The sequence below is a fragment of the Tauraco erythrolophus genome, chromosome 13 (assembly GCF_009769465.1).
Source record: "Tauraco erythrolophus isolate bTauEry1 chromosome 13, bTauEry1.pri, whole genome shotgun sequence".
Taxonomy (NCBI): domain Eukaryota; kingdom Metazoa; phylum Chordata; class Aves; order Musophagiformes; family Musophagidae; genus Tauraco; species Tauraco erythrolophus.
Genome location: NC_141477.1, coordinates 18,233,759 through 18,253,917, shown reverse-complemented (window position 1 = coordinate 18,253,917; position 20,159 = coordinate 18,233,759). Strand labels below are relative to the sequence as shown.

Here is a 20,159-nt window from a genome sequence, read left to right as displayed (position 1 = left end):
AGGACGCTTTCATTCAGTCGGTAGTTAAAAATGCTGTTTGCTCCAACTCTGCCGTTACACATCTAAAGAGAACAACACTCAAGCTCAAGTACTGAAGTTGTGTTCCAGCTGATAAAGAACTGCCGAATATTTTGCCACTAGTAGAGACAGTAATGAAGTAAAGATGACAAAGATCACAAAGCAACAGACTGCAGATCACTTGAATCATATTTTGAGTGGTGTGTTATGGTAACCTATAAATAACTAATTGCACAAAATTGCTTTAGTAGTTTCTAGATGGCAGCTTTAATTAAAAGCACTGGAGACATTTAGAAGTTTAGAAATGGATGGCATGTAATTTGCCCTTTTACCAACCATAAAATGGTAATTAACCAATTTGATTCACTTCTTCCTATTAAAAGTTTTATAAGAATCACAAGTTCCTTCTAAATACAGTTTTTCTTCAGCAGAAGGTGGCATTCTCTTTTATCAGTGCTCACCAGTAGTTTTAGATGTTCTTTTACAAATTCTTCAGAAGTTTAATTAGAAGTTTTCAATGTAAAATGCTCATTTGTAAAGTTTTTAGCTGACCAAAAAGTGTAAAGTAGAATTTCCAAAAGCAGGCAACATATAGCTCTAGCTGCTGTTTATTGATGTGTTTGAAAAGGATTTGTTCCCAAAAAAGAATCTCTTAGAATGAAAGTATGGCCTATGATTCAGAGAGGGAAAAAAAAAAAAGATGTTTTAATGGGGAATTTTCTGTATTACTTTTAATCCATATTTTTGCACTATAAGCTTAGCTCCATTAACATTGAAATGGCAAAATTTCTCGACTGAAAGATCATATGTAGTTTGAATTTATACCTATGAGAACTACTCACAAAAGTGATCAGTTTGCTTTCAAAGTGTTATTAGCATTTATAATCATGTACATATGTGCACTAAGGCAGATCTGTCAAGGGAAATAACCCTTTAACCAAAATCACTCCTGAGGACAGGCTATAATCAGCCTTCTGAGTTTATCATGGTTATACTCAGCCCATCTACTATTTTTTGCTAAAAACAATTATGAAGAACAAAGTTTTTTCTGCAGAGTCTTTCTAGTGATGATAATTAGTAGCCATGTGTGATTGCACTAGCAGTTCATTTTTAATGTTAGTTAGCAGAATTTAAATGATACTGGTTAAAAGACCTCTAAGTGTTACAAATATTGTTCCAAGATATCTGCGCATAAATCTGCTGGAGATAGATGTTCATAAGAGCTACTGTTTTACATTCAGGTACAAAATAAAATCTATTCCTATGTAAGACAGTCCCAGTGAGTAAATATGACTAAAACCAGTCCTTCAGCATAAGTGCATTACTTAGAAAAACAGATCGTGCTCAGCCCCGAGTCAAACAACAAGATTGCATCCTTGCACAAGTTTATTTTGTCCTTACTCAGACGTCAGTGTTTAATGAGGACTCTCATACCCAAGCAAGGTGAGTCTGTCACTTGTGCAATAGGTCACATTTGTGCCCCAAGACAGCATCGGTTGGGCAATACAGTTTGTTGCTATGGTTCCTTAAAACAAACAGAATCAGCCTGAGAGCCTGATACAACATACATCACATTCGCTGTGCAAAGAGAGAGAGACCCAAAACCGACCTTTCTTACTTGCTCACGGAGCGAGCAGTGTTCCTACTCGCACTCAGTACAATTCATGACCCTCGGCACGTGCGTGTTTCCGAGTTCCTCCGAGATTAAAGCACAATTGAAGTGCTGCGTGTGATTTGATTCTGCATTACGCTGTACGTCAGAAAAGGATTAAAAATAAGCTCTTGGAGTACGGATTATGTGAAGCATCATGCAAGATGTGATAGGAGCACTAATAAATCCAACTCTAATAATTAATAAATTGGGACAGTTTAGCCACAAATCTGTATTTTGTTTTCCAGTGGATGCCCAATATAGGCTACTTGTCAACAAGGCTTAAATGCCTAAGTAATTTTTTCAAATGGGTACAGTCATGTTGTTTTAGTAAATGGGAGTAAGTACTGGAAGCAGTGGTTCGTTGTTGACTGTATATACACTGGTACTTGGAACTAGGTTGTTAGGAAGTACCAGGAATTTATTATCTTCAGTACAAATACTGAAGACATGGGCTTATTTATGCCATCACAGTGGCATATGTACTTCCCTTGCAGATCGATTGCCATTCTGCAATGGCTGGAGAGTAAAATGTTCACTATTAACACTAAAGGATCTTTGGTTTTCTTATATAGTCAGTGCTTGACATCCATTCAGCAACGCAGCTGAGTGGCTTTATTTCATTGCGGCATAATTTTTTATTTTTATATAATGGATGGTTTGCAGCCAACACAGCCATCTGTTCACAGGGAAATTACGTAAAACAGAAGATGCACTTGCCCTAGTGATAGATCCTGGGCTTGTGTTATCCATGGCATGGATCTGATCCAGGGCCACGCTGCCCAGGTGAGAAGCATACCTCCTTGCTCACCATGCAGCACCACCCCTCTGCAATAGGTTAAAACCCAGTCCATGTGCTGTAGTTCTGTAGATCCCACCCACATCAGGTTTCTCATTTGAGCCTGTGAACCACACTGGAAAGCAAATCAAACTCCATCTAACATTGCTCCACGATGCACTATCAGTAAGGTTGAAAACAATCGTAGCTGCATGCACACCACAGCAGCCACGTACAGTAGTCATTGCTTCTGAACTGAAAGAGGGGACATTTAGGTTAGATATAGGGAAGAAATTCTTCACTCTGAGGGTGGTGAGGCACTGGCACAAGTTGCCCAGAGAAGCTGTGAATGTCGCATCCCTGGAGGTGTTCAAGGCCAGGTTGGATGAGGCTTTGAGCAACCTGGTGTAGTGGAGGGCGTCCCTGCCCATGGCAGGGGGACTGGAACTAGGTGGTCTTTGAGGTCCCTTCCAACCCAAACCATTCTAGGATTCTCACATCTTCCCTGCCACAGCAGGCCAGCACGGCATTTTCTTCTCCAAAAGAGTCTTGAAGAGACTCTCAAGAAAGTAGGAGGAGGCTGAGACTGAAAGCACTTCTGTCTCCTATCTTCACCCATCCCTGAAGAAAAAACCCTAGAACAATTTCCCAGCAGCTGTCCATTTACTAATAATCCATTAGCGTGCTTCAGCTTTGCAGTGTAAAGCTGAGCAGAGCAGCACAGAGCCTGGGAACCCCCGAGCACCCCAGGAACAGCAGCAGATACTCAGTGCCCAGCACCACTTGCTCCGCAGCCCCAAACCATGGTGACAGTCAATACAGCCCTTCGTCTCATTTTCTATAGAAAAACTTTTCCACACACAAACTAAAGTGTAGATCATGACTTGGGCCTTTGGGAACTAACATTGTGAAAGCCTCTGCAGACTTCTAGCTGCAGTCTTTTCAGTGTGGTTTGCTCTGTTGGCTTCTGTCAGGCACGTTCCTTCTCAATAACATTTGGAAAAACCTCAGCAAATCAGCATATTAATTGTTCATATGGTCATTTATAACCAAGCTGGATTTTTTTTCAGCATGCATGAGGGACTGAGTGCCCTTCCTTCCCAAAAACTAGAACACACAGATCACCCCCCAACACCAAAACAAACCCTTTTGTTTCTCAGGCACTCTTTACCTTAGCTCACCTTCAAACCTTCAGCCTTTTGGATTTATAATTGGACTTCTCAGGAGCAGACAACAGCCATGAGCTTGCCAGTCATTCTGTAGTTTCTGAAAGCACCGTTACTTAATTAGAGAGTGAGGATCCTCTGAGGGAGCTGGTGCCAAGGAGGCACGATCAGTGAGCTGGCAGGGAGCCAGGCACTAAGGTGTCTGCTTTTCCTTTAGCCTTTTTATGATCTCCTTGATTCCCCCAGCTGACCCATTCAGTGCCCCCCAGGTGATTTCAGTCCCCCAGGTGACATCAGTCCTGGAGAATTGGACTTTCCAGCTGTTTCATATCGCAGTGATGTAGCCCAACCCTGTAACACTTCACCAGCCTGTGGGTGTTTTCTGTCCTGGATGGAGGAGGTGACAGGATGATGAATACCCCTCTTCTAATGGCACCTCACAGCCAGATGAAAACACTGAATTGTCAATTTAAAGAATTAATTTCAGCTACTAACACCGTGCTGATAGATAGCCTGAAAGCCGAGTGTAGTAGGAGCACTCAAGCCTGAAGTTAGCTGCTGTGGCCATTGGGGTTTTATGTGATGATACCCCCAGACCTTTGCGAGGTTCCTTCCTAAACATCACTGCGATAAAGAGGCACCTCTGGATGGGAACTGGGCGGTGGGGGACATGGCGGCAGAGTCCAGCCTTGTGTGGTGCTTCCCTCCCTGCAGGAGTCAGGGGCGAAAACCCTCCGGCAGCGGAGGTGAGCCGCTCCGGCATGGGGAGAGCCGAGGCCCCGCTAACCTGCTGGCCACGACGGAATCGCCAGTGTGGACATTATCCCTGCTTGCTGCTAAAGAAGGGGCTTGGGACCCTGCCACTGAGCGTTAGTGCTGTAAAAGAAAGCGGGTTACACTCAAATGTGTGTGTAACTCCAACTCAGTCCCCAGGCATTTCCAACTGCCAGGCACAGATTTACTTAAGGGACTGGGGAGACTGTCTCCCACTTTTCCCAGCCCCGTGGGAATGCGTGTTTCCCATCAGGGCCACCTGGTCCTGCTCCTGCCTCCCACATTGCTTACTCTCCCTTGCCACTGGCTGCAACTGCTCGTCTATAATTAAATTAAGTATAAGGAAACAGGGCTGGGAGGTGAGGGAATTCAGTGTGTGTTTTTTTTCTTTTTTAATGGTGTGTGGAATTGCTGTGTGAGATCCTAAACTGGCGTGCAGACAAGTGTTTTGTAAACTCAGAGTACATGCAGCCTTTGGTTGTGCTAAATGCAGGGGACAAAAATCAAGAATCATATAAGCCACTGTCCAAACCATCTGTTCAAGTCCTCTGCCTTTCATTTCTGTGTAGCAGAACATAAATTCATTATTAAAATGGCTTGGCTGTGCACAGCAGCTGCTATTATTGCAAAGTTATGCAACTTTAAATGGGAAATTACGAAGTAGTTTAAAGCAAGAAATTAAATGGTTTTGGTAGAAAGGATTTCACAAGCCTAACATGAATAGAAGTGCCTTTCTAGCTGTATTTTCAACATTTCAGGGGAAAAAAAAGATCTTACTTACCGTTCATGCAGTATAGAAAAGTCTAACAAATTGAATGCAGAGAGAACTGGGGAGAAAGTGTTAGACTGGGACAGACCAGGGCCAGGCGTGAGTTGTGACATGGCCCTACCACACACTGCTGGTGGGAGACAGCAAGCCCTCCGTGCCTCAGTTTCCCTACTGAAATACAGAAGACCGTGACCTTTTCCTTGCATAGCCCTCACGTTTGTTTCAGGGTCCATCTCCGCGGTGCAGTGGGAGAGCTGCACTAGCTCCTGCTGAAGCCCACTGTTGTCATGAGTCAGGTTCCAGTACATGACCATGACCATCATCTTGGGCAACACTGCACTGTAATGCGTTCTGCAGCACAGAAATTCCTTCTGTCTGCGAAGCAGAGCCTGTTTTGCACCGTTCGTGTGTACAGCCCGTGTCACAGCAGAAGTCTCTCATTTTCTGTGAGTGCTTCTTCCTTGCTCAGACGCTCTGATAATTCACGGTAATTAAAAAATTGGCCTCTGCATGACGATTAAGAAAGTGAAAATGAAGAAAAATCAACTGTAAGATAAGTTTTTAGAAAAGCTAGTCTTGTCCCACTTTGTGATGGACATGAAGCAAAGTTATTGAAGAGCCTAATTCTTTGAATATAGAATTACTTTGCAATCAAAGCCTCTGCTGTTTTGTTCTGTTTCTTCCTTACATTTTCCCTCTTTCTCTGTAAGTCAGAGACAGTCTGATACATGGGTATGATCTTTTGTATACAGTTTGTGTAAGCCCCAAATAAGCAATGGGTAGAAAAAACTAAGTCGTACTGTTTTTAATTGGCAGATTTTCAGAGTCTAAGAGGAGAGGAAACATTTTAAGCTCATACTTTTTAATCTAGATAATGTCAGTAGTGACGCTTCTTTTTACCCTTTCCTTTTGTCCAGGTATCACTGTAGATAAGCACGGATTTATTTACTTCGTTGATGGTACCATGATTCGGAAAATTGATGAGAACGGTGTGATCACAACAATAATAGGTTCGAATGGCCTCACATCAACCCAGCCGTTGAGCTGTGACTCTGGAATGGACATCACTCAGGTAGACACCTGGTTTGGTTTTCATGTGTTGTCATTTTTCTACACATTGTGGAGACAGATAACTTAGTTTCTCGTACGCGGATTATGTATCAGAATGTGCTGGATGAATCAGATGATTCTGGACTTCACAGGATGGTGTGGATCTTCCATTCACATTTTTATTTTAAGGCGTACCTTATAAATGCAAAACTCTACGTTTGATTTTTTTTGCAGGACATGGCATATGAATGTGTAGAGGGGCTTATAGAAAGAATACATAATGCTTCAGAAAGTTGCTTGCTAATCTGAGATATATTGTCTAAGGAGTTTATCAGAAGTTTAGAGTGCTTTCCTTGAGTCCAGCACTTGCACTGATTTGCTTGAACTGCTAAATGGAAAAAATAGGTATTCTGTTTACATCTAAGTCTGTTCTAAATCACGGAGGAGTATTACAGTAAGTAATTACACAACAGCAGTGTTGTAGTGAAGCTACAGCATTTCAATACATTTCTCAAAGTGCATTTCAGTTCTTATTTCAAGAGCAGTGTAAAAGAAAGTGGACTAAATGACACTTACAGCATCTCTAGTTTATGCTAAAAAAGATATATAGATAAACATGAAGAAACATAAATGGTAACCTTGACTAGTCAGTGAGCCACACTTACAGATAACGCAAAGAAGAGATTGACCTTTGCCAATAAACACTTGAATTAATCAGCTTCAAAATGGGGGAAAAGCTGTACTTGAAAAAATCTTGAGGCATTCAGTAATATACTAAAGTTATATTATGGACTATGTAAGCTAATAACCAGGATGCAGTTAATTTTGCATTTCATTTTCTCTCTGCCCTTTTCTCAGTCTTTCACAATTAGAAAATCACAGTTAAAACACCGCGTAACAACGGTAAGAGCTTGTTCTTTGTTTCTAAGCAGGCTTTGAGTCATGGTAGGTGATTATGATCTCGGATTCACATACGTGAAGAATGTGGAGTCAATGTTTTGGGTAGTTCTTACCAAATTTCACAGGGAAAAATGATGAAATCTAATGCTGCAGTCCAAGAAGCACTTGGGACTTTTATTACTAGAGTCAAAACAGAAAAATATATCCTTGTTCCATTCCACCTGTCACTGCACCCTAAGTATTTGCGAACGCGGGGAGGGAAACCTCAGCTTCCCTGTTCTCCGTTCTGGGATAGACAAGCCTTTGTATTCTCTCTGGTTCAGTAGACACATAATTATCTCATTTAAAGCAGGACACGGTCAGCTGGCTTAGTTGTGCTAAACCCAAGCTTAAACTAGCCTGGTAATTGTCTTAAGATCATACGGCTTCCGGGCACCTCGGCTTCTGCTCTGGCACCTCTTCCTGCAGGATAGCCAGCCCTGCAGATGATGAGCAGGAACCCACTAGAGCAAGCAGCACTCCCCAGCTGGAGGCACTGACTCTCTGCTCCATTGCTACATACCAGCTGGCAGGAGCGATGCTTTACAGAACTTAAAGCTGCCTGAAGCACATTTTCTTGCTTCTTGGATACATATAACAACTGCCTGGGACATCAATAACCAGATTAAAGATCTCTGAGGTGCAGGGAATGTTGCCAGGTGCAACGTCTGCTCCCTGCCTTCTCCTTGTGATCTGCATCTCAGGCTGTACAAATAATTGCTTTACTAGCCATATAATGTGTGGCTGTGTATTTGTATTCAAATTTTTGCTCATTTTTCTCAGTAGCAAAATGTCTCTCTGTATCTGAAATGGTAAGTTTTGATGGTTTTCAATTCCTTTTAAAAAATGCAAATACTCTTTAGCAGATAAATCGCAGCGGGGGATCTGGAAAATGCAGAAATTAAATTATTTAAATGAAATTTAAAAGGTAATCATTTTGGGCTGAAATAAAATATGCCAAATTTGTAAGTAGATTTAAATAGCCTTAAAATCCTATTTTTTGGTTGGTTGGCTACTTGCCAGAAACAAGTTTAGTTTATCTTACTCTTCAACATAGTTCTAATGCCATGGAGAAAGGGCTTCTGCAACATCATAGATTAGAAAAAGCATGTCATAGAGCAAATTGTTCTTCATATTACTCTCAGTATATAAGCATTCAGCTGGGATAGGTCCTTCTTTTCATAGAAGCACAAATAAACTTTTTTTTTTTTCCATGAACAATCCAGGTGCTTCCATGCTGCAGCACCTAGAGGAAACTATGGCTGCACACTTCTCAAAATTTTGCAAATCCTTCAGCATTCTGGGAAATCAAGATATGTTCTTACCACGTAGATTGAGATAACGTTCAGATAAATTGTGAATGCATGCCAGTAAATATTCTAAACAACATAATAAATGATGGCATATTAAAGTGTCCCTAAAACATGGCCAGTCTCATTTTCTAAGTCTCAGTATAGTAATACTGACTGTATAATTTTCTGTCACTGACAGGTGAAGGCACGTTGTTGACAATCTGTAGTGTAGATGTACATATGTACATACATAGATGCTTTTGGAAGCATTTATTGCTTGGAGGATTTGTTTTGTGGGGGTTTAGGGGAACCTACTTATTGAAACTTTTCACAAAATCCATATTTTGAGTTTTTTCTTGTATGCAGAAAACACAGACACGACATAAATGCCAAGAGTGCATGTTCTGAAAAGTAACTGTATCAAATTTGCTTGATAGTCTTCTTCCAAAAATTGTTGCTGATAGCCAGAAAGCTCTATGAAATAATCCCATCCTCTTGAAGTCAAGCATGTTAATCTGAAATTATATCAATGACAATAAAAGAATTATGTTTTTGCTTAGTCAGAAACAATTGTATATCCTTGAAAGACTGTTGAGTTTATTCCACAGTGGCATAAACATAAATGAAAAATGAATTTGGCCCATCTCCACTTAAATTGTTTTTTGGCCAAATTACAAATGGCATTTACATCAAGAGAATGTGGGTTGCTCACAAATTCTGTGCTTAGAGGGACTTACGATATAGGTTAATAAAATCAGTTCTCAAAGCTAAATTTGTTCTGACAATAAAATCAACGACTAGCTCAAAATCAATATTTCTTGATTTACCGAACTACAAAAATGTACCCTTGAAGTAAACACAATAACTGCCCATTGCAAAAACTACCATAAATGACAAGCTTTCACTTCAAGGCATTCACTTTAATAAATGAGTTGATTATAAAATAATTTAATCGTTCATTCCAATATCAGTTTTCATGGAAATACTTCTTATTAATAATTCTGTGTTTGTTATTCCCCACCTTCTCATTCTTAAGCATAGTATTCTGCATTCATAACAGGGGAAGGGAAGGACAGCTGGGGTTGAAAAGATTATATGTTGTGGCAAATAAACCACCAAGCTCTGACTAATTACTTCGATCTCATACTTCACCGTGAGGATGTTAATCTGAATTTAGAAGGAAAAGGACATTCGGTTGAGGTATTTTATATGGTGTGCCAGTGTTCTTAGTATTGTTTCAGCATGTACGAAACTTGGATGACTTTTCTCCTCAGCACAGATTATTTTAGTGTTCTTCACTTAGTTAATAAGGAGCAAGTCTAAAGAAAATGGCTCTTCAGAGCTAGGATTATGAATGTATGTGTGCATATACTCAACACTCACCATTGGTGCCAGGATTTTGGCAGACACCTATATTAAAATCAGTTATTCCAGTAGCTTTCATTCTGATAGAGCGGGTCATATTTTTGGAAAATGCTTCCTCTGAAGCCATGAACCTGAAGAAGAGCTAAATTTTAAAGGCAAAAGATTTTTCAAGAATATTAAAAGGTGTTGTTGATCTTCATTTGTTCGGTGATTTTTGATATTCACCTCATTGATCTACAGCACCCAGAATCTGAATGCCAGACTTTTTGTCTGAATACCCCTGCTACTCGATCCTTGGCTTCTTCTAGGTCTGACTCCCATTCTTCATTTGTTCTTTGAAAGTTGTTTTGTTGTAGGTTAATTAATGATAAACCCATGTTGAACCTTATACTTTCTCATCTGAGCTGGAGGCTCCATGGATTGAGCTAACTGATCTCTCAGTGGTCCATCTACTGAACATTTCCTTCTGTCAATTTGAAGCCAAGCTGAAAAGAAAAGAATGACCTGCTACATCTCCTACCTTCCCCATTCCCTTTGGGTAGGAAGACTGCTGTAGGTATTCTAAATCAGGGACATAAGCTTTAGTCTGAAACACTCCTACTGACTGCTCAAATTGCTACCCTTCTGACTGCTCTCTGAACTTGCACCATTGGTGGGCTGGCTGGGGGGACCACCTTGCAGCAGCACCTGTGGCAGGGCCTCCTGGCCACAAGCCACAACAGCATTGCCAAGGGAGGAGACTGGGCTGGAGAGAGAGAGAAGGAAAAGAGAGGGGATCATTGTTCCATTTCACTGCCTGATGAATGTGGGCTTCATCCTGGTCTAGATCAGAGGCATCTCTAGGTTGCTCTTTTCCTCAAATGTGCACACTCTCCTAGTGTTTGCTGCATCCCTACAGTTTAAAGAAAATTTTTAGCCTGGTTATCGATAGCAAATGAAAGCACATTGCGTGGGTATGTCTGTCTGTCAGTCAGTATTCTTTTCCTTGCAGTAAATCAAAACCTTGGGCCAATTTCAAACAAATTCGTAGAGGAGCATCAGCCTTCATAGCAATTAAATTCCTGCACGTTCCATGAAAATTATTAATCCAGTTGGAGGAGAGAGACCTAAAGTGCCCTTTCAAAAGGAAATATTGCAGCATGAGCTTTCTTTTATTAAACTCCAGAGATTCCACTCAGGATCTAATAAATGCTCCATTCACAGGAAAAGCTTCATTTGGTGCTTGGATCTTATTAAACTCCCAAGTCAGTCAGCCATGAGACAGAAGTCCTTAGGAAACCAGACTTCATTAGATCGAGTGTTCATAGAAGTTATATTGACGTTGTGGGAGGTTTTGTGTGAAAGTAAAAACACTTCAGCTCAGCGTGAGCGATAAGCTTTGCTTCTCTTCTGCTTCCATCGCTGTGGTGAAAGCTGAGGAGAAAATTAGCAGATATTTCTACCACCTTGCAATTTCATCCTGTATCTTTCCTCCCCTGAGAAATATGTGGGCTGAATTTCCACCACTCTGAACCTCAAGTCATTTATATCTGTGCGAGTGGTAGCAGTTAGTATTTGGGAACTGTTCAAACCAATCTGGAGCACAGTCCCTGCAAATACAGAGACCAAACATTTGCAAGGCAACAGAAAATGAATCCCAAGAGCCGTCTCTTAGCCTGTAACCATGGCCTTGTTCTCGCGCTGATGTCAGTCCCACTAGGCACGAGTCTGTGCCAGAGCAATAGCTCCAGCCTGATTGATGGTGTTAATAACTGTCACTGCTGTGTTCCAAAATGAAAGGTCTGGTTTGAAGACTTCTTTTTGACATTTGCACTTCATCAGCCTTTGTTCAGCAGTTCTCCACATGAGAGAACCATCTATATTGTGTTACTTCACATAAACTTCAGTGACACTGCAAAATGTTTTGCTCCCTTATAAAAACGTGACAGTGTTACTTACGTAGGCAATTTGCTTGCATAGGTCAAACTAAAAGGCAGATTTCTAGAACAGGGTTTAAAGGCGACCCCAAGAATGCCGTGTCCTGGGCAGCCTACTTTGACTGATGGAGGAGAGGGGAAAGAGCAATAAGTAATGCTGTTGATGACCTACTTGAAATAGTGAAGGGAGAGACAGAATGCTGGAAAACAAGAGTAAAGATGAGCAGATTTGCTTGAAAATGCAGTATATATCTCAAAAATGCAAACGCTGACATTGGTCCCGCAGTCACAAGTGCTGCAGGCGCTCCCCACCAGCATCTGCACAGGCACAGTGTGCTTCACTGGCCTTGTGGAAGCCTTTTGAGCAGAACAAAAAGCTCCCAGGACATGGTGACCTCACTTGAAAGCAGCAATGAGGATCTGCTCATCGGAGCAAGCACAGCCTCAACAGAACTTTCACTGGGTACGTTTGGAGGCAGGAAAGGAAAATGTGAAAGACAAAAATATGATCTGATGAACAAGTGAGAAGCAGGGGGAGCGAGCTGCCAGCATAAAACCCAAACTGATTCTAGGCTGAAGTACTTTTAAGCCAGGTTGAGAGTAGAGTATCACAAAGCAACTGCAGGATTACGTGGAGCCAATTAATTAATTAGTATTGCAGGTTGGAGAAAAATACAAGATCCCTTTAGGTATTTCACTACATACCTGACAGTACATACTGCAATCTTGTAAAAGCAAAAAGCACAAAACGCTTTCTCCTTGGCTTTTTTTTAACACTAGATGCATAATATTCTAATTGTGTTGAGAGCTGCACGCCATCAAAAAGCAACAACTTTGCTTTCCCTGTTGCAAAGTATTGCAAAACTACCCCTGCTCTTGATTTACTATTAGTTCTCTACATGTGTGGGGCTTTTGATACACTGTTCTAGTTATGTGTAATTAATGCATGATAAATATTCCAAATCTCTAAACTGTGTTTTTCAGTGCTTCACAGAAATGTGTTTTATGTGTATTTGTGAAATCACTGAATAAAAAGCACACAAAGCAGAAATGACAATTTGTAGGCCCTTTAATTTTTGTTTGTGGTCTTCCCTTACAAAAGACTTTTCAGAGCTTTTTTCTTTTAGAAAGATCTTTGTTATTATTTTTCTAATTTTTGTTGCATGAAGGAGCCCAGAAAAGCTGTTATTTTTTTCCAGTATAAAGTTGTCTTATTCTCTGGTTCTTTTTACTCTGCTGCTTAATTTCATCTTCTTTCTTCTCTGGCTTTGCTGGAGTACCAGAGAAGCTAACTAGAGTGGAAGTCATGGCCCCAGCAAAATCAGCAGCTGTTTTGCAAGTGACTTCAGTGGAACCGGAGCTTCTCGCTGGGTGCTTTTCCAAGGCTAATTGAAAGGGTGGTGAGTGGAGAGTGTATAGCAAGGAACAACCGTATCCTAAGAGAAAGTAATGGTGGTTACATTACAAACATGTAATGGACTGAGGCATTTTCAAACCTTTTCAAAAATGAGGGGCCCCCCTCTCAATTAATTAAGTATTACTCTTTGGAAAGCATAAGCCTATAAAGAATAATTCCAGCTGTAATAACATATGCAGGAACAAGCAATCCCTAGTCTCCATACTTTGAAGCAAAACCAAGCTGAAAGCCTTTTTAAAAAAGGATCTTCAGGTAGAAGATAAAATAATCTTTTCCCAGGGGTAGAGGAGAGGTTAAGTAGCCTCTCTTTAACAGGAACTGAGAGAAAAGAGGCTCATAGGATTAGGACCTGAGGTGGAATAAAGTCTGTGAGAGCTCATGAATCAAACTCGTAGGTGTATAATGTGATTTTTAGAATATCAAACAGAAAGCAGGATGGTTTCATCACAGCTAATTTATATTCTAATCAAATTATTCTATCACTGAGTTTGAAATATTAGTCATAGAAGCGAGATAGCATGTGATGAAGTCACACTGCAATTTCTTCCTTAAAGCTCAAGTGCTCTTTTTGTATTGGTCACCTGCAAAACAGCAATTTGTTTCAATTATCTGCCATAAATAATGCATTGCTACCGAGCAAAAGACTATGTACATTTTAATCAACTCTTCCAGCGATTGCATCCTTTCGTTGATTGTTGAGGCTGGGAGTATTAGACAGTTGATGGTAGAGTGAAGGAGACCTGACAGACCTCTGCTCAGGACTTCTATCTTACTTTTTGCTATATGGAGCCAGATTTAAATGGATTTTTTAATCATTTTTTTCTAATGAGAAATTGTAAGAAGGAAGAAACTTCTGTAAGAATCGAGTGGCTGGCAAGAAGGTAGCAGCTCAGCCCTGAGTCTAGGTGCACCTTCCCGACTAACAGAAACCTCCAGGCTCACCAAATGCTGCCTGCACGTGCACAAAGCCCCTGTGCATTTCCACCCAGCAGTGCCAACACATACAGGCTGCCCTGCCACCCCTGAGCTTCCGCCAGCTCGCCCGCCGTCCACCCTGGCCAAGGCCCTCGCACGCTGCTGAGCTCCCCAAACATCTGATCCTCTTTTAGCTCTCCGGGGAGGGGCTTCTCAGCTGAGCAGCATGGCTTGTTTCGATGCTCTCCTGTCAGTCTTTCCCAAGCAACCAAGTAATCTGGTTCCTTCGCTTTTTATTCTTTATGCGTGAGTAGCCTTTGGTTATCTCTCTCGTTTAAGTATGGTTTCAGTAGGATGGAGTCTGGCTGATGAGTTATTTGTGGCAGAAGTCTTGTACCTGCTCTGCTGAATTACGCTGCTGAAAATGTTTAGCACAGCTTTCCCATACTGGTGGGAGTCTGCAATGGGTTGAGATGTATCAGTGACTACATCTGACATCTGTCATCTGTTGAGAAGACATTGGGAACAAAATTGTATGCATGAATAATATATATACACATAATATATATATCTATATATGCACATATAACTATGTCTATAGACATATATGTATGTGTGGTTTCTACGTATACTGCAGAACTACCATAAATAATTGGATAGTGAAAGCTGGTCCCTGATACTGTGGAGTCCAAGCCCCAAGAAGATCTGCGGAGAAGGGAATGTAGATGTTGATGGGAGCATGCAGAGGCTGGCCCAGCAGACAATGCCCCTCTTTTTCTTTTAATCCAGTTGTTCATCCACGTCCAGTAATAACAAGGCATGCCTGTGATTTAAGAAATATCTGCTTTGATGGCAGGAGCTCCTACATTTATTTTAAGATTGTCAGGGCTGGTACTGTGTGTATGTTTCTCTCCTCCCCTCCCCAACCAACCCTTCACACATCTATGGGGTAAAGAACCTCCCACAGATGCAACAGATTTTGTGCATTATAAAGTGAATAACAATAAGAATCGAGCTCTACATGGAGCTGTCTTTACTGCCTCTATTCCAAGCCTTTCAGGTTGCCTAGTGTATTCTGGTTTGGGCACTTGGAAATGTTGCAGAGCATTAGGGAAAGGGAGACCAAATGGGCTGTCACAAGTCTGGAGTTTGAGTATGGGGCGGGTTTGAGGCCAGCAGTGAGCAGATGTGGTGAGGTCCTTCCTGGAGAGATGCCACACAGTGCTCGGATAGAAATTGTTGCATTGACTAGGTCAAAGGAAGATTGTCCTACATCTTAGACGAGTGAGGACTGGTCTTTGGACTCCTGGTCTGTCTTCACAACAGCACAGATCAGGAGAAAGCTTACAGAAATAAAGGTGTAAAACCAGTGGAAGTGAAAAAAAAAAGCAATCTAGGCATTTAATTCTATTGTCAGGTCATTGAAATGTTACATCGCTGCAAACTGGTGCGTTTGAAAGCTGTGAGAGAAAGTGTGGGTTGGTTGCATGACTGAAAGCATTGCAGCACAATAACCGGAGGAAGAGAGGTCAAAAAAGCCATCACAGTGATACTTCTGGCCTACAGATTGCTCCAGGTGCTGAGGGGAACCTGAAAGTCTGCAGATCCTGTCAAAACAACGATGTAATAATAACAGCTTACAAAGGGCAGGACTTTGAAGCATGTCAGCATGAGGGAACTCTAGAGGCTGTTGTTCCCTTGCTGTCTGGGTACTTCTTGGGTCTCAAAGCTGGCTATAAACAAAGACTGGAAAGGTTTTAGTACCAAGAAGTGTTGCTTTGGAGGTGTTCCTGGTATCTCCGGTATTATTATTAGGACTAAGTTTGCCCTGAGTTATTGCTACAAGCTGCTGAAGTCAAACGAAAGTTAAGCTGTGACCACCACAGAAAGTAACGTGGCAGGAGCTGCAGCCTGGGCAACGACTGCTAAGAATGCCTGATTTCTGCTCTTCATGATATCATGTTTGCTTGAGCTTCTTTTCTACCCTGATTTCTGCAAGGAAGAAAAAAATTAAAAGGCACTGTGTCAGTGGAGGAAAAAGAAATGGAAATGTCAAGACAGAAATTGGTTGTATCCATTTGTAGCATGCCATACAGAGGTTACAGTTATAGCTGTGCATTATTAAGTTTAGGCCACAGAGAGAGAGAAGCAAACAGAATGACAGAGAGCACCATTTTATGCAGTATGTTACTCTGACAGTAACACTCACATTTACAAACAAATTAGGTAAAAATGTCTGAAGGACATTCAGCTTTTACAAACTGGGCCTCATCTCCTGCTGATAGATTCCTTTGGGATGGGTATGCCATGCAAAATGATACACTGCCTTGGAGAATAAATTTATGAAGTCTAGCAATGTAGGTCACATTGCAGGAAAATCATAAATGTCTGAGCATCACTCAATAGCCATTCAATCAACTGCTCAAAGCAAAACAGGAAACTGAACAGCGTGTAGCTGTCTCTGGTGAGAACCGAGGAAAGTCATGATATGATGTTGTCAAGGTGTCACCCCAATTGGCAGCTAAGCCCCACGCAGCTGCTCCTCCCCAGTGGGATGGGAAAGAGAATTAGAAGGGTAAAAGTGGGAAAACTCCTGGGTTGAGATAAAGACAGTTTAACAGGGAAAGCAAATGCTGTGTGCAGAAGCAAAGCAAAGCATGGAATTCCTTCCCTCCTTCCCATGAGCAGGCAGGTGTTCAGCCATCTCCAGGAAAGCAGCACTCCATCGCCCGTAACAGCTACTTTGAAAGACAAACACCATCACTCCAAACGTGCCCCCCTTTCTTCTTCTTTCTCCAGCTTTATATGCTGAGCATGACATCATATGGTGTGGAATATCCCTTTGGTCAGTTGGGCTCAGCTGTCCCAGCGGTGTCCCCTCCCACCTTCTGGTGCACCTCCAGCCTCCTCACTGGTGGGGTGTGAAGCAGAAAAGACCTTGACGCTGTGTGAGCACTGCTCAGCAATAACAAAAACATCCCTGTGTTATCAACACTGTTTTCATCACAAATCCAAACCGTAGCCCCATACCACCCCTACTAGCTACTGTGAAGAAAATTAACTCTGTCCCAGCCACAGCCAGCACAGATGTAAAACCCTTTAGGTCCTCTATCCCTACATATTTCTTTTTTCTTCTATTTTTCTTGCCAGTTCAGAGTTATATTTCTGTGGCCATATGAATAGCAACAACAAAACCAACAGGTTTTTTGCTATTACTACCATGGAGTATAATAAACATGTTGGTATGCTCATGAAAGATATGTCAAAAATTTGGGGAATCAGGAGAATTCAAATGGTTGAAACTTAGTATAAGTAGCCTAGCCATTAGAAACTAATTTCATGGTGAAATTATTTTTGTATGCTCTCATCCAGAAGGATTTATAACTTAAGCTATTTGCTTCAGTCTTTCTGGATTTCGTTTGAAGGAAAAGGAGATGTTTTAAAAGGGTGTTTCTAGGTCTAGTGCTGTCTAGGGATTTCTGTTGCTTTCTAGTTCTAGAAATTGCTGAGAGCCTGAAATTCAGAGATTTAGAACTTTGCTAGAGATGTCAAGAGCCTTTCTGAAGACATCTGGTACCTTCGTAGATCTGGGGACTTTCTAAATCTAGAGCTTTTTGGAGGCAGAGAGCGGGAAGGAGGTCTGTAGCTTCTGGAGCATGTCTAGAGACTCACTAGATCTTTCTCCTGGGATGGTTTGGAAGCCTTTTAGAGATTTTTCTCAGAGTCTGTCTGGCACTTCTCTCGAGCCCTTCTGCAGCCCTTTCTAGCTCAGTAGGCTTTTCTAGACCCAGCGCCTTTCTGAATATAGAACTTTCCAGGGACCTCTTCTAGGTCCTCCTGCATGTCCGTCCCCCACGCCTTTTTTTTGTTTTTGTTTTGCAAGAGGCTTTGTAGAGCTTTCCTGAGCCCTTCTAGGTCTGGAGCCTTTCTATTCGTTTCTAGATCTAGAGCTCAGCTACTGAAAATCAAAAGCTTTATTTAGCTATCTGATTAGGAACCTGTTGGAAACCTAATTTCAGGTGCATTTTTAAAATCTTTGTCTGTAGCCTTTGTGGAAGTCAAGAAAACATCCAGGTTGTATCCATCCCAGCCTTGAGATATGTTATTCAGTTGAGTGATATTTCATGAATTTTGCTTGAAAAAAACATTAGTCCTAAACTTTATCCTTGTAAGCTTTTCTGGCACAGTCTGATAATGCATATCCAAATATGCATCACAGCAGTAACCAGTGCCCTTAGTTGACAGAAATTTAAAGCAGAGTGCCTGCTTACAGCCTCAGACTAGAATCAAACACTCTCCAGGGCATTTTCTTGTGAGTATCTCATCAGTGTAAATACTCACATAGAAGGATTGCTGCGTAGAATGCAGTTGTCTTGTTTGTTCTGCAAAATGCAAGATGCTTAATTTTTTTTGTTAGCTACTTGAAGTCAAACAGCAGTACATGTTTGCTTTCAATGCAGCATGATAGCTAGTTAGATTACATTCATTTTACGCAGTTGAAATATCTATTGTGTAAATACTTGTGAAAAGTTAGTAGCAGAAAATCAGGTCATGATAACAATCAGTGCTAATTTCTGTAGAAGTAAGGACTCAAATTACTTTAGATGCTTTTTCTGCCTACAGTTTTTTATATCCATGTGAAAAAAAATATGTATAATTTAAAGATAAAAATCAAACTTCTCTATAGTTGTTTTGCTTTAACTCTCTGCTACGGTTTCGTAAAGAATTAGTTCACTCTTACAATGGATTAAAAAAAGCTATTACTGTTGAATTGTGTACCGTTGTAGGAATTTGCCACAGAAGATGCCCTGCCATAAACGTGAATTGCAGAATATCTATTTTTCCCATCCTTTCGCTTGCAGAAGTCGTGTTTGTGAGTTTAATGGTGTAACTCTTAAGGGAAGGCTTAACTCACAGAAGTGAATTTGCATTTTCCTGTGAAAGCTGTGGAGTTAGCATTTGTTCGGATCCTTGCAGGAACGTGTTTTGCAGCCCTGATGCAGCTGAGGAGGCGGTTGTGGCTCCCGCGTGCCCGACTGGCAACCTCCTGGCAGCGGCTCCTCGTCCTTCGCGTCCCCTTGGCCTCACTTTCTGCCCAGCCCTGGAGCTCTGTCCTGAGAAGCAGTGCTTTTGTCAGAGGTCATGATCCTGGAGAGACAGACAGTTTCCTGAGCACGAATCTATGGGAAGTTTTAATTTCAGTGATTTAATTTTAATTTTAAATTGGAGTTTGACTCAGGATTCAGGACAGAGTCAGAGTATTTGGGTGATACATTCGCAGCGGCAGATGTTGCTCAAAGGCAGGGCTTTTGTTTTCTTCATTTTCTTCAGTTTTGGAAATTTCATTTCTATGTATCCTCTCTCTTGGTTTTCAGGCCAGATGCTTTTATGAACCTCAGTAGTTGTTGGAAGCAAAAAACACCGTAACGTACTAGCTCCAGCTTCTCACTATTCTCAAACAGCTTTTAATTACTGTCTCAATTAAAGCTTTTCAAGATCTTCCTCCCACCTTTTCTGCATTGGCACCACACTGGCTTTCTGTATCCAGAACTTCTGAGACCAAAATGGAAAGATGAGGCCAAAACTAGTAAGGGATTTATTAAGATTTATGCAGCCTTACTTTTGTGCCGCCTCGTCTGAGAAGGGCAGGAGCTGGAAGCACAAGTTACCACGTGAGGCAAAACGGAAACAGTGCTGCTGTTAGCTGGATTTCCACCTGGTCCCGCTCCTTCCTTTTGGCCATGCAAATTAACTGCAATAGTATGTTTGAAGGACATCTATTCCCACTCCAGCACTGGAGATGTGTTTGGGTTAGATTCAAATTCATGGTCTATTTTGAGATATTTTAATTGAAGAGTCTAAGATTCCCCCTCTCAGAGGTACCAGCCTGCTCAAAATACTTTGTAAATTCCTTCTGGGCATTATAAAGTATTTCTTTCATAGCTGGTATAAACCATAGGTACCATGTTTAAACAGACTTAAATGACTTAAGAATCTAAGTCCCATTGATTTTCATAGTCAATGGGCTTATGTGATTCTGGATAATATTCCTTCTATTATTAAATAAAGACGGTGCGAAACCTGTCCCCACAGAAATCAACTTTTCCTA

General features: G+C 41.3%; 1 protein-coding gene across 5 annotated transcripts in view; it reads left to right on the top strand.

Moving 5' to 3' along the window:
- Window positions 1–20,159, top strand: part of TENM1 (teneurin transmembrane protein 1) — a 250,418-nt gene that overhangs the window by 198,704 nt on the left and 31,555 nt on the right. For all 5 annotated transcript variants that reach the window (XM_009990362.2, XM_086619787.1, XM_009990359.2 and 2 more), the window contains one exon: window positions 6,074–6,228. In XM_009990362.2, coding sequence (XP_009988664.2) covers window positions 6,074–6,228 — 155 coding nt within the window. The remainder of the gene's footprint in view (window positions 1–6,073; window positions 6,229–20,159) is intronic.